Source organism: Nomascus leucogenys, chromosome 9, assembly GCF_006542625.1.
Source record: "Nomascus leucogenys isolate Asia chromosome 9, Asia_NLE_v1, whole genome shotgun sequence".
Taxonomy (NCBI): Eukaryota; Metazoa; Chordata; class Mammalia; order Primates; family Hylobatidae; genus Nomascus; species Nomascus leucogenys.
The window spans coordinates 36,126,338-36,141,980 of NC_044389.1; the positions used below are offsets into that span (position 1 = coordinate 36,126,338).

Genomic DNA, 15,643 nt, shown 5'->3' on the forward strand with positions numbered 1-15,643 from the left:
TTAATCATACAAACGAGGGAATTCAGAGGTAGTGCCCATTAATGTATGGAAAGTATATTCTGATAGTTCTTGGCTGGCTGTGCTGAGGAATGAGGTGAATGACAATATGATAACACGAGCAAAATAAGTGTCAAATCCTCTTGAACTAAAAGTGACTCTACAATTGTGAAGCAGTCACAGGCTTTCATAAACTACCTGTCAATTGTAATTGTATTTAATCTCAATTTACCAGAATAAATACATTTCTTACCAATTTGTGAAATTCTCTATTTCTGATTATCTTCCACAAGTCATACTATTGGTTTGTTGATTCCCTCAAACTTGTTTAACAAGTTAGATTTTAATTAACATGAGATTTCCTCCTTTGTCCTCAACTATAGATCACACGTAATACAGGAGAGTCATTCATTTGAGTGGGAATCTCAAAGCAGTTGAGTAGGCAGAAAAAAGAACCTCTTCATTAAGGATTAAAATGTATAGGTAAGTCCTGTTTTTGTCTTTGTAGCTTTTAAAGTTTTACTGTATCTTACAGTGTGGGAAAAATATAAAGAAGCTTAGGAAATTTTGACTGTGTCTAGCAATCTTCTAGTTACTTCTCTGAAAACTTCATTGAAACTCTTGGATATTTTTTAGATAATATGCTTGATATTATTTCCATAAGGTACATAGTTGTTTAACTGAATTTTTTATAAAACAAATAACCACAAAAATACAGCTTAGCATTATGACAACATATCTTTAAATAAGGAAGTGGTTTTGTTTCTCATGTGCAACATTTCAAAAAGTGGTGTGTGGATTTTAAAATTGCAATCAGTAAATAATTCTTGTGCTGTTTGGAACTTTTTGAGGATTCTGTGTTTTGACTTCCATTACAGTTTTATTGCTAGCTATTAAATAAATATGCCATAAATCCTAAAGTACACTTTTAGAAAGCAAAGACGGTATTTTTCTACTTTTTATATAGTTGTGGAATTATTTTCAAGAAAGTTCCTGCTAACATTTAAGAGAAAATAATAACTCTCTGGTTTTCTTTTTAGTTAATGAATAAGTATTTTCATATACTTTCACACAAAGAAAGCAAAAAGTTGTGAGATAATCAAGTCAAACGTTAAAATCTCAAAACAATGAAATAATTATATAACTTGGTATGTTTATGTGTGCACATAAGTGTATATATTATGCACATTATTTTTCTGTGACTACAGAAAAACATCATACTGATAAGTCATGCTGAAAGGATGAACAAAAGCATGAACAATGAGTTTGCTATAGTAAGTGTGGGTGAATTTATTTTAAATCCCCTGAACATTGGAAAATTCAATCAAAAGTCAAACCATTTTAAATAATAAAAATATATATACAATTATATGCACTTGAATATATATATATATGAGTGAAAAGTGGATAGCTGTCTAAGCTTCCAGTGATAGAAGAAATAAAATTATTTCATATTCATGTAATAGACATAAGAAATTTATTAAAGTAGCTTAAAAACCTATGAAGTAATTTACATACTGAGTTTGTTCTTATTTTATGTGAAAAAAAACAAATCACGAAATTGTATTTACTCATCAACTACTACTTTGTAAAGCTATACGTGGGAGAAAGTCTAATAAAGAACGTAGAACATTAATCGGGTTTGTTATACTAAAGCAGTGAGTTTATGAATTATATTTTTTATTATTCTTAAACTATCTATAACAGTGTAATATTATTTGGGTAATATAGTGCATTTTAAAATGTATTTTGCTGAAATATTTTAATTTTAAAGAAATTGCTCTGATTTTAAAATATTGCCCTTACAAGCAGCCAAGTGTATATCAAAACATCATTCAATGGGAAATAATAAAAGAAGGCATGTAAATAATATAAATCCTGAAAGAGTTGCACAATTTCAGAAGGCTTTGAATCAATCAAATTTCTAAGTTGATCCATCATTGTACAGGAAATTTGACACTCAGAGTCAACCTTGCCAATTACAAAGAACTCTTCTGTGGAATTTTGGTTTCTAAGGATCACACTTTTTGGAATATTTTATCTCTTTAATCATCTGTATCTACTATTAATAAATAGTAGCTAGGTATTCATATCATGTAACGGAAAGGAAATTAAATTGTACAATATACTTTTTTTAGGTAATTCTAGGTAATTTTGGCATAATTTTAGATAAATCTTCAGGTAATTCTGAAATACTTTTGGTTGGAATGGGCTGCCTTGGATGGTTTCATTGCTTTTTTATAAAAATTAAACTCCCAGCTCTCTTCCAAGCTGCTGTAAGATGAAATGCTCTTTCTTTATCTACCTTCTTCCCTTCTCTGAAGAAGGAAATTCTACCATAGGGCCCAGGCACCTGAACAGCTGTGTTACTCATTTCAGATCCTTGGTCACTCTAGATTTTCTCAGGTTCACCAAGGGAATATCTGTGCCCACCAGATTACATAAAACGTGTGAGATGAGGTTTGGGAAATAAGAAAAAGATTTATAAACTGGAATTCGGAATGTAGTTTACGGAAAGATTTAAGGTAAATGAGCATATCTCAGCTCAGGGACAGACAAGTCTTAGCAGGACTCCTCCTACCAAACAAATCTTATTTCCATTTTCTTCCCTTTTGTCTGTGCTCAAGACATGATTAACTGACTGCAGAGACATGCCAAAGACAATCAGATGCCCTGCCTCCCAACAGTCCAAAAGACCCTGAGACAAAAGTCAGCAGGGGGAAGAGCCATCGCTGTCAAAAACGCATTCCAAATTCTGCCTGTTGTTTCAATCCCGGTTTTTGAGCTGCTATAGGAACTTAGAAGAACATGCTTAAAATTGTAAATCATTAGGCAAAGAACATATTTCTTCCTAGAAATTAGGCAGGTGGACACCAATTTATATTTACAGTCATAAAGCCCAAAATAGTGCATTTAAAGTACAAGCTGTTGCCTATAAAATCTTGGGCCACAAGCTAAAACAGCTGCGCATTTGGCCCAAATGTGTTTCTACTGATGGTGTGGGATGGGCCTGCACACAGGAAGATTAGCTGCAGTCAGTCATCTGGGATTGTGTACTTCCTAGCAAATTATCCCATGCCACTGCCAACTTGTCTTCCAGAAGGCACTCCCAATCTATTTTCTCAGTAATTCATTACTTACCTAACACTTACACTACTGCAACTCCCAAATAGCTATGACTGGCACCCCTAAAATAAGTCACGAGGAAGGGAATCAATATTTACTGTTGTAAGGGAACTTAAAGTTATCCAATCTAATTTCTTAAAAGGTATTGCTCCCATTTGAAGGATCTCGTTCTTTTGAGCAAAGAAGACTTGGCATGATTTCACAGTTTTGGGGAGTATTCTTTCTCTAGCTTTAGTATATGCTCATGACATGTAAAATAAAAGCACCATCCCAAGTCTAAAGTCATTAATTGGATAACTGCCTAAGATAGTTGTAAATAAAAATGGACTTTGGAAAAGTTTATACTGATGAGTCATTCACCAGAAAGAAAAAGCAGATTCTATGGAATATTTACAATATCCATTTGCCAGAGGTTTGAACAAGTGTATCAGTGATTAATAAAATAATATATGCGCTCAGGGTTCAAGACAGTGGAGCAATAAGTCATTGATGGGCATGGTGGTACATGTATTCCCTGTATTCTCTGAAGGCCGAGGTAGGAGGATCACTTGAATCCAGAAGTTCAGTGTCACAGTGAGCTATGATCATGCCACTGCACTCCAGCTGGGGTGACAGAGCAAAAACCTGTCTCAAAAAAAAGATTAAAAATTATAAATAAATAAAAGCCACTGAGTATATTTTTTCTAAACTAGACAAGTTTTTATTCTGACAAGCTTACTTCTTGGCCAAGATATCTACCTGAATTTAAAAGCGCAAGAATAAATTAAGATGTAATGTTTCCTTCTCTGCTGAATATTTGTCAGCATAAAGACAGGCCATACTATCCCCAATTAAAAAAAAATCCCTCCCTTGACCCATATCTCCTGTCCGGCTATTGCATCATTTCTCATCTCCTGCTCTTAAAAGCAAAACTATTCTAAAGATCTGTCTAAACCTATTGCCTCTATTTTTATTTTCTTCCTCCATTCTCTCCTTTTGCTTTTTAATTTTTTATTGTTAAACACATCACATATAAAGTCTAATTTTAAAAAATGAACCTCTTGGTACGAGACATCTATTAATAAAAATAGCATCACCAGTATCTTAGAAGACCCCATGGGCACCTCCTGTCTACTAACTGACCTTTCCCCACCTTTCACAATGTAACTGTTACATGGCATGGTATCTTAATTTCTTTCATTTTCTTCATGGTTTCACCATTCATGGATATATTCCTAAAAAACTTATGGTTTAATTCCACCTGCCTTTGAAAGTCATATAAATGAGATCAATATTATGTATGTTATATACAATAAAGTGTGCATAGCTTATTCATGTTCATAGCTATATAATATTTCATTGTAAGACTGTCCCATAACTTAAATATCCACTTTTCTAGTATATTGTCATTACAGATAATGTAGCACTGAATATTCTTACACAGGTCCAATGGTACAAACATGCAAGAGTTTCTCTTGGATATGTTCCTAGAAATAGATTTTCTGAGTCACATGGTGTATGTATTTTTATCTTTAATCTATCCTCCCTTTTCCCAGTGCAAATAGTTTCTGATCTTCACAGCTCTGAAATAGCTCCTGTCTTGCTCCAAATTGCAAAATCCAGTGGTCAGATCTCAGTGAGTTTACATAATCACTCCACCAGAGACCATTCTTTTCTTGAAACGTGATCTTCACAAAGCTTCCAAAACACCATTCTTTCCTGGTTTTTTGCTTATCCCATGAGTCAAACTTTCTCAGTTTCTGTTACTAGATTCTACTAATTTTCCTGTCCCCAGAGTTTAAGTGCTTTTCTTTTCTTTTCTTTTTTTTTTTTTGAGACAGAGTCTCGCCCTGTCGCCCAGGCTGGAGTGCAGTGGTGTGATCTCGGCTCACTGCAAGCTCCGCTTCCCAAGTTCATGCCATTCTCCTGCTTCAGCCTCCCGAGTAGCTGGGACTACAGGCGCCCGCCACCGCGCCCGGCTAATTTTTTGTATTTTTAGTAGAGACGGGGTTTCACCGTGTTAGCCAGGATGGTCTCGATCTCCTGACCTCGTGATCCGCCCGCCTTGGCCTCCCAAAGTGTTGGGATTGCAGGCGTGAGCCACTGCTCCCGGCCTTAAATGTTTTTCTTCTTCTTACATTCTGTGTGATTCCATCAGTCTCATGGTTTTCAATATTACATAAGCTAATGATTCCATAGGACATTAGGGAATGTCCCTAATGTCCCTTAAGTCCACTATCATTCACTGGAAAACACAAAATGCTCTTACTTTGAAGCAACTTTTAATATCATATGGCAAAATAAACCATTTTGAATCCTAAATATCCTAGTGCTTTATTTATACTTATACATATTTTATGATATATATAACTACTCCATATATATATATGTTTTTTGAGACAGAATCTCCCTCTCTCGCCAAGGCTGGAGTGCAGTGGTGCAATCTTGGCTCACTGCGACCTCTGCCTCCTGGGTTCAAGTGATTCTCCTGCCTCAGCTTCCTGAGTAGCTGGGATTGCAGGTGCACACCCTCACGCCCGGCTAATTTTTGTATTTTTAGTAGAGACGGGGTTTCACCACATTGGTCAGGCTGGTCTCAAACTCCTGACCTCATGATCCGCCCACCTCGGCCTCCCAAAGTGCTGGGATTACAGGTGTGAGCCACTGCGCCTGGCCAATTACTCCTTATATTATACTTTATTCATTCATTCATTCATTGAGTGTCTAATTTGAGTGAAGAGCTGTTAGGTGCTAGATAGACAGCACTGGAACAAAAAGGCCCAGACCTTGTTCTCATGGTGCTTGCTGGGAAGACAGACACTAAAATACATTAGACAAATACCTATCTAATTATAGTTGTGATGGTGCTATGAAGAACAGTTTAAGGACTTTGGGTAATCAAGATAAATAGAAACAACCATCACTGAAAACATTTACTCTGTGGAAATCTCAGTAGAGCAAAAGGTAGTCTTTACTGAAAACTACAAACCTTCCCATCCAAAAGACAACTGTTCCAGTGATTAACATGGAAATATGTAATTTCATTATGATTTGTTTAATACAATGACACTGAAATAAGTATTATAATAGTGAAAACTAAACCAGGCTAGAAGCTCATGGAAGACTTCTCTGAGGAAGCATTGTTTAAGCAGAAATTTAAAGGCAGGCAAGAAACAGATCATGCTGGTTTTTGAAGACTATATTAAGAATCTGGGATTATATCCTCAAACACAAAATTGTTAAAGACGTAGCAGGGCAGAGATGTTATTACATTAGAATTTTTTTCTTTATAAATTACCCAGTTTTCTTTTTTTTATTATACTTTAAGTTCTGGGGTACATGTGCAGAATGTGCAGGTTTGTTACACAGGTATACATGTGCCATGATGGTTTTTAAAAGATGATTCTAGCTTCATATAGAGAACAATCTCTGTGGAGAAAGGAAGTATCTTTTGATGAAGGGAGACTAGTTGGAGGCTAGTTCAGTATTTCAGAAAAAGGATAAACGTGGCTTGGATAAAGTGGTGGGACTTGCAATACAACTTGAGATACGTCTAAGAAGTCGAAAGAACCAGATTTGACATTCATTTGGATGTGAGGGATGAGAGAGGTGTCAAGTATGATTTTCAGGTTTTTCACAAGAGTAACTTCGTGAATTTTGGCATCATTTACTGAGAAAGAAAATGCCAGAAAAGGGCCTATTCGACGGGGCAAAGGAAGGTTGTGAGAATCAGAAAGAAGATGATCAATTCAGCTTTGCAAATGCTGAATTCTAAGCACTGAATAGAGATATGTGAAAGATGCAGCTGGATATTGTAGTCTGAAAATCACGTACAGATCAATGTTTCTCAGGCATAATTTTTGGTTTATCTCTCTCTGAATCCCCCAGGCTGCTTGTATAAAATGCAGAACTCTGAGATGCAAGACCAGACCTACTGAAATAGTCTGGGTGGGTATTGGATTCAGTACAGGAATTTGCACTTTTCCAAGTCTCCAAGTAATTCTTACGCACACAAAAATTTGAGAACCATTGGCTTAGATGGTAATTGAAAGTGACCGAATGAGACCAACTAGAGAGAAAGGAGAACACGCAGGACAGAGCATGGAGCAACACCAGACACTTAGGTTGACTAGAGGAGACGCAACTAGCAAAAGATTTTTTTTAAAAAAAAAACTGTTTAATTATAGAATATTTTAAAGATATACCGAAGTACAGGGCACAATAGAATGAATCCTCATACCTATCGCCAGTTTAAAGTTACCACACCTCAGCAGCCAGTCTCGTTTCCTCCGTCCCCTACCCACACCCAAAAGATATTTAGAGAGGAGATGGGGCCGGAAAGAAAAAGAGTATGGAATCATGGAAATCAAAAGAAAAAGAGTATTTCAATAAAAAGGGATATTCAAGGGTGGGAAATGCTGCTAAGGGGGCTATGTAATATCCTTCTTCAGTAAGACATGAGTACTTTAAGGGAAGGACAATTATCTGGCCATTAAAAAAATGTTCTAAGTGCTTGGCAGAATATTGCAATAAGTATTCAATAGCTATTAGTTTTTCCAACATTCATTCAATAAGCACTGTATCTATAGAGCACCCACCATGTCTTGGGTTGCAAAAAACAATAAGGCTTCAGAAAAAAAGCACAGACAAAAAAGTCGAGGTCTAAATGCTGGCCCCTCTGTGGTGCCACTTAATCTCACTGCAGATCAGTTTATTTATCTGCATAATAGCAAAGTCAGAGTGGATATTTTTGAAACTCTCTTCCATTGCTAACATGCTATGATTCCACAAAATGCCATCAATCTTATAAAATGTTATTATAAAAATATATCATGTAGTACACCTTGAATATGTAAAATTGTATTTGTCAATTAAATATTTTAAAATGAAAATAAAATGTATATATTCTATTATATATTTTAAAAATATATATTATTTTTAGCCAAAGTTAGGTTCTACACATAGAAAGACTACCAAATTTACAATTTATTGAACATACAACAGAATCTAAGTACTTTATAAACAGTATCTCATTTAATCTTCACAACCCTCTGAGGCATGTGACTATCTCCATTTTATGATGAGGAAACTAAGGCTCAGAGAGGTTTTGTTACTTCCCAGTGATCACATGGGTCTATCTGATTATAAAACTCATGGTTATTACTATTGTAATATATTACCTTTCTGCACTGCCAGTGTAGTAATTAAAAACACAGGCCTCTGGACAGGACTAGTGTTTCATAGTAATCTTTATATAAAAAGAGAAGAAAGAGAGTAAACAAGTACATTTGTTCAGGAGACAGAAGGAAATCTCTTTTTTATGTGACTATTTGTGCCAGTATTAGATTCCATGGCAAGATTCACAAGGTAGGCAGAGCCTACCTTCCATCATCTAACCTATCCTTTTACTGTACAGATTCACTTAATGAACAGATCATTAAATACTCTGGGAGACACAGCAGAAAACAAATCAGTCAGTGCTTGCTTTCATCTATTTGATTTACCAACCACTGACATAGGGCCAAATGCCAGACATTATTTGAGTTGTGTTAACAAATTTTTAATTCATTGGACTCATAACAAGGAGGTGGGTACTACTGTCACTTCTGTTTTGCAAACAAGGAAATTGAGGAGTTAGGTGACTTCCAGGTTCACACAGCACATAAATGGCAGAAATGGGATTTGAACCCAGTTAGTCCAGTCTCAGGGTCTGTGCTCTCAGCTGTGCTGTCTCTCTCATGGAACAGTTTATTTGTAGGGACGGGTTGTGGATGGGGAGACAGGTAATAAATATATGAGCAGACAGACCTTCAGGGGAATAAAGTGTTTGCAAAGATTGAGAGTGTGTAGGAGTCATGGGAGGATCTATCCACGGACTAGCCATGGGAAGGAAGAATGAACCTTCTTGTTAGGAAGGGAGGATGAAGAGAACAGTGTGAAGGTGATGAAGACACTTGCTGATTCTTCATTCAATGACAAGGAAGAAAACTGAAATCCAAAGAAGGGACTTGCCTCCTGTGGAGCAGCTTTTTCTGATGACAACAGCTTTCCCCTTTCACTCTCCAGTATGCACACTGCCTCCCTGGATAAGAGAATAGATGTGTGGCATTTTTCATAAGCTCTGAGGAACACATTGTATAGGCATCAAAAGTATTCATTCCATAGACCTTGGAACTCTGTTCATTTCATTGTAACACAAAATCCTCCTGGGAAAATAAAACTGAGAAGCTTGATTCTTTCCTCTGCTTCTGAAGACAATCTAGGCAAGAAGCCAGTAGGATTAAATTCAGAAGGGATTGAATGCAAGATGTTGTTTTTAAAAATATATTGATGCAACTAAATATTACTCAAGCACATTTCAAAGAACTAATCTCGGGTTTGGTCCATGATTCACTAAAAGTCACCTTTTTTTTCTGTGAGAACGATTATGATTTAGTAGATATAGTTAAATAGAATGAACCATGATGAATACAAATGAGGCTCTGATTCCAGTATCCACTCCTCTCTACTAAATGACCCTCAACTAGCTGCTGTGAGAAAATAATTTCAGTAAATTTCTGGATTCCCTACTCTATCATCTCCTCTGAATTATTTCACCCAATATGTGTTGAAATGTCATCTTCCTTTCTTTAGGCTCTTTATTAATAGATTTTCATTTATTTAACCTGTGCATTTAATGATATATTTCTTTCTTATTTATTGTACTCCATCATTCACGGTGCCTCCCTTCTCACCTCCTCACTCCCATCCCCAACATTTTTAACACTGTAACCAACGTTATGGTTTACATCTATCTATAAAGGTAAAATCAAACATTGGAGGATGCACACATTTGGAGCAAAAAACACTGCCATTAGAGTGTAATGTACCAAATTTCTCACCTTTTCGGGACACATTTTGTAGAGATAACAATGAGTGGAGAATATCTTGACACTTTCTATTGCACATTACAAATCAGATCACACTGAGCTGTGTGTAGCAACTTCTAAATCCTTCATTGATTTATGTCCTATAGAAAGTAAACATAGATCCACCAGTCATGCGTTACTTGACAGGGAAGCATTCTGAGAAATGCATCGTTAGGCGATTTTGTCCTTATGCAGACATCATAGAGTATACTTACATACACCTAGATGATATAACCTACTACACACCTGGGCTATGCAGCATATTACTCCTTGGCTACAGACCTGTATAGCACGTTACTGTACTGAATACTGTAGGCAATCGTAACACAATAGTAAATATTTGTGTATCTACACATATCTAAACATAAAAAAGGTACATTAAAAATGTGTATAACAGTCGTATGGGACCACTGTCATACATGTGGTCTGTGATCGACAAAGATGTTGTTATATGTTTCATGACTGTAGTTCTATAATAGGGTCAGTGTATTTTGATGAAGCAATAAGTTAAGGCTTTGAACATTTCATAATCCTATAGCAAAGGGGATTGCCTATTTACTCGGACTTTAGGAAACAGAAAAGGATCTACGATGCCTTCAGTACAATCACTCCACTTTTCTCTGATCGTTTCTAATGTAATTGCATCTAGAACCCTTGCTACACAAAACACAGTCTTTGGACCAATAGCATTGACGTCACCTGGGAGCTTGTTGGAAATGCAGACTCAGGTCCAACCCAGATTCACTAATTTAAAATTTGCATTTTAATAGGCAATTCACATATCCACTAAAAATTGAGAAGTGCTGGACTAAACAACTTATTTCACCCAATATGTGCTGAAATGTCATCTTTCTTTCTTTAGGCTCTTTATTAATAAATTTTTATTTATTTAACCTGTGCATTTAATGATATATTTCTTTCTTATTTATTCTACTCCATCATTCATGCTACAAGCTACAAGTTACAGGCTTAGTTTCTCAGATTCCCAGAATGGAAGAGACAGGTACAGCAAGACATTTGCTTGTGTATTTAAATATGAATAAACATGACCCTAACCTGAGTGTGCAATAGATTTCCCCATTCCTCTCCTGCAGAAACACTGAAAGTGTTGGCAAGTTAGAACTCACAGAGCAGCACATTCCTGAGTTCCGGGAATACTGTGCTCCTCAAAATGCTGGGTATTTCAGAAATAAATGTTTCTGTGTTTTGATAAGTGTGGGAAACACTGCTGTTTCATCAGTTCGGGCTACAGAAGGAAAAGAAGAAATAGAATTGGAAACGTGCAAAGAGCAACTGGCTTTTTGTCATTTGGCATCTTGAGGTTAAACATGAACTTTTCTCTAGGCTTTTTCAGTCCTTTATCCACTCTGACATATGACAGTTGATGAAAATATGTGACACATCTCCACGAGTCCAACCAGGTTTAAAGCAATTCCCAATGCACTACTTGTAATTCCACCCAGAAAACAAAACAAAACAAAAATGCAAGGGGGTAGGAGAAACATTATCCTAGAATTAAGCAGTTTAAATTGTATAAGAAGTAAATCATTTCAAAACTCTGCTGTGTTTTAACCATTATGTGTAACAAATTGCTTGCCATCAATACTAACACACTCCTGTATTCCAGTATCTCATTAACAATTGCTACCTAGGAAATAGCATTGAAACCTGAACTGAATGGGCCGAGTCTTTTTCTGTTCTGGAAGTTTAAGCCCACCCTCATTGTCAATTACACACAGGAAACTTGGTAATTTTGTTATTCCACTAAGTTAACAATCATTAAAAGACAAATTTAATTTTAACCACTTTACTGAAATAAAATTATAAAACAGAAACTTCACGTGTTTAAGGTGCACAATCCAATGATTGCTAGTATATGTACAGAGATGTGCAACCATCACCAAAATCCAATTTCAAAATATTTTCTTCATCCCAAAAGATATTCAAATATACATGATATTCAAGTACTCATTTCCCAAAGAGCATTTTTACAGTAAAATACCACATATTTAAACTGTCATGAGTATTTTTTATAATTTACGGTAGCCAGCAAAATTTTTTTGTGCCAATAAAGGTTAGAAAACATCTGTAGTTAAAAATAAAGGGGTAAAAAGGAAAGAAAATGAAAATGAAGAATGAAAGAAAGGAGGAAGAAAACCTACCTATTTGGAAACTAAATCCAGATAGGGAAAAATTCTATTTTGGCCATTTTGGGGGGAAATAGGCAAGGAAGCAAGCAGGTCTGTAAGTAGTTGTTTCTTGTTTTGAAACTAGTATGGGCTTCATGGCTCTATGAATGACTACACTTTGTAGAACTCAGAAAAAAATATTAACATTGAACAGCAGTGCCCTCTACAGTACATACTGGGCTATCCCTAACTAACATTAATCAGTAAGGACATAACTAACCTGTCAGGGCTCTCTCTCTTATGATTCTTGGAAACAGGTTACCAACACTCAGTACATGTTCTTAAACACCAGTAGAGTCAACAACGTATTGCTCCCATCACTTTGCAAATCTGGTGATTCCTAGAGAAATTTACTTAAACTCTTAGCATCATAAAGTTCCAGAAAAAATATTTCCAATTGTTCTGTTGTTTTCAAATCATTTAGGCAGACTCACCTTTATAGATGGCGCCACCCCTACCATGTTACCACCATGCTCATTTGCAGACAGAAAAGGCCTCATAATCTGAATTATGGAAGCAAGAATCCACACTTTGGGCAGATGCAAAATGCCAGAAAAGATTACTTTCCTTAGCAAAGTAAGTGTATATTAAGTGTAAGAGAGCAGTAATCAGAATATGTCTTTAAGTCTTCAACTGATTCTTCACAGAAATGGCAAGTAGTCTTCAGACATCTATTAATAATCATGCAAGGCTGACCCTATTATTCAATATGGGGATATATGCTGAGTGAAGGAAAACATGGCAAACTACCAACTTGTGTCAGCAGCATTCTTGAAACCCTACTCAGCAGCCTATACCATCCTCCTAGCTATACCATTGCTTGAGGAAGATGAGGTATGAGAGTGACAATACAGATATACAATCTCCTTCAGTTTAAAATAAGATATATAGCATATGAGGATCAGAAACAGCATCTGAAAATTCTTGCCTTGCAAATTATGAGTGCAGAGCTGTATCACAGCTCTGACTTGAAAGGGAAACACTTTGCGTTTCTTTAAATAAGTCTGCAGTCAAGAAATCCTTTCCCTGAAAAGGCTGCAAATTAGCTTGACTAATGAATAAAGACTCTTGGCTTTAGTATTCATCACCTTCCTTTACAGACTTTTCAACACCAGAATCAATTCCTGCTCCTAGCCAATGCCTTCCTAGGAACAGTTCTTGAATGTATTAAATATACAGAAGCCAAAGTAATGAGATAACCATCTTTTAAAATAAAGGCATTAATGAGTTGGTAGGAAGGAAGAAAGGAAGGAACATAAAAATCCTCACCTTTATGGAGCTTCTTAACTGGTGGAGGGAGACAGATAACAAAATAAGTAAATTGTGGGGTATATTAGAAAGTTATAAGTGTACTGCAAAATAATAAAGCAAATAATAATAATAAAGCAGAGAGAGGAAGTGCAATTTATTTATTTATTTTTTTGAGACGGAGTCTTGCTCTGTCGCCCAGGCTGGAGTGCAGTGGCGCGATCTCGGCTCACTGCAAGTTCCGCCTCCCGGGTTCACGCCATTCTCCTGCCTCAGCCTCTCCGAGTAGCTGGGACTACAGGCGCCCGCCACCACGCCCGGATAACTTTTTGTATTTTTAGTAGAGACGGGGTTTCACCATGTTAGCCAGGATGGTCTCGATCTCCTGACCTCATGATCCGCCCGCCTCGGCCTCCCAAAGTGCTGGGATCACAGGCATGAGCCACCGCGCCCGGCCGGAGGTGCAATTTTTAATAGAGTAGTTAGCCAGGTCTCACTGAGAAGACATCAACTGAGCAAAGACATACAAGAGGCCAGGGAGCAAGCCCTGTGAAAACCTGAGGTAAGAGTGTTCCAGGCAGAGGGAAGGGCAAGCACGAAGTCCCAGAGGTAGAGAGGGCCTATTGTGCTTGAGGATGTCTGGAACAGGATATGGAGGTAGAGTGAAGTTAGACATAAAGTCACAGACTGAAGGAGATATGGGACCACATTAGAAATTCCTGGAAGTAATGTCTTGATGCAGTACCAAGAAATTAAGAGGCAAAATATTACAAGATAAATACTCATGGTTATCCTGGATGTCTAATAAACATGTTCACTATGAAAATTTTATTTTAAATATTCTAGAAAACTTAAAATATGCAAAAATGATGTTGCCACACACAAGAAAAGCATGTGACACTCAGCATGAAGTCCTTAGTGGGTGATCAGTGTGGCACCACAGGTAAGGTAGCTTGTGCCAAAACCATCTTTTTTAATTAGAGACTTCCTTCCATTTTTGGCAGGGGAGGGTGTTTGCTAAAAAAAAGGAGCACAAATTTGGAAAATAGCAAATAAGAATAAGGGCTGAGCCTGTATCTGTGAACTAATCGGGAAAATCTATATAAAATTAAACCTTTGAACTTGGTCTCATTATACCGTGCCCTAAGTACCTAAAATAACCAGCTACTGATTGATGGCTTAATGTAATAGGTGTGGTCCTTCTACCAACTTATTAAATAACCACACACCCAAGCAGCCAGCATGAGTAATTATTTACGTTGTTTTCATTCATCACCAGTAACTCTTGAAGAATTAGCATATGCTAGTAAATGAAGTACAGAACGAATTTCATATTTCCTTCTTTTCTATTTGTAAGCCACATAAAGTTTCATTTTCTCCCGGTCATAAATCACTGTCTGTGTTTTTCGTCTCATATGTAAAATTATTTCACTTATGGTAATGGTATGATCATATGATTATAAATATTAACTGATAGCTGCCTAAATTATATACTTGTAATATTGCATATATATGTTACATACATTATTATAAATTATATAACATCTATGTAATCATAATTGCCAATTGTTTCCTCTTATTACTAGATACCTAAGGCTACAGTAATGGGAAATTCTTTATTATATCAAATTCATGTCTGTCTACATATATGCCTAGAGATTTATATTGTAGGTCTGTATTTTTTAATCCAAAGGCAGTGAAATGAGTGGTTTCCAATACTCTTTTTCAGAGCTTCAGATACTACCTCTAAGATAATGACTTCAAAAAAATGATGAGTTCATGTCCTTTGTAGGGACATGGATGAAGCTGGAAACCATCATTCTCAGCAAACTATCGCAAGGACAAAAAACCAAACACTGCATGTTCTCACTCATAGGTGGGAATTGAACAATGAGAACACATGGACACAGGAAGGGGAACATCACACACCGGGGTCTGTTGTGGGGTGGGGGTAGGGGGGAGGGATAGCATTAGGAGATATACCTAATGTAAATGAAGAGTTAATGGGTGCAGCACACCAACATGGCACATACGTTGTGCACATGTACGCTAAAACTTAAAGTATAATAATAATAAAATAATAAAATAAAAAATAAAAATAAAAAAATAAAGTCATAGCAGAAAAAAAAAAAAGAACACTTCCAGTCCCAAGACTTTTGCTAAGCCAAGACCCATCTTAACAGCTGACTGCTGGGA

General features: G+C 36.4%; 1 protein-coding gene across 1 annotated transcript in view; it reads left to right on the forward strand.

Moving 5' to 3' along the window:
• Positions 1-403: 403 nt before the first annotated feature.
• The window catches only part of LOC100589965 (transmembrane serine protease 11D), a 63,688-nt gene continuing 48,448 nt past the window's right edge, over positions 404-15,643 (forward strand). Inside the window, exon 1 of the mRNA XM_003268426.2 lies at positions 404-480. Coding sequence (XP_003268474.1) covers positions 473-480 — 8 coding nt within the window. The 5' untranslated portion in view covers positions 404-472. The remainder of the gene's footprint in view (positions 481-15,643) is intronic.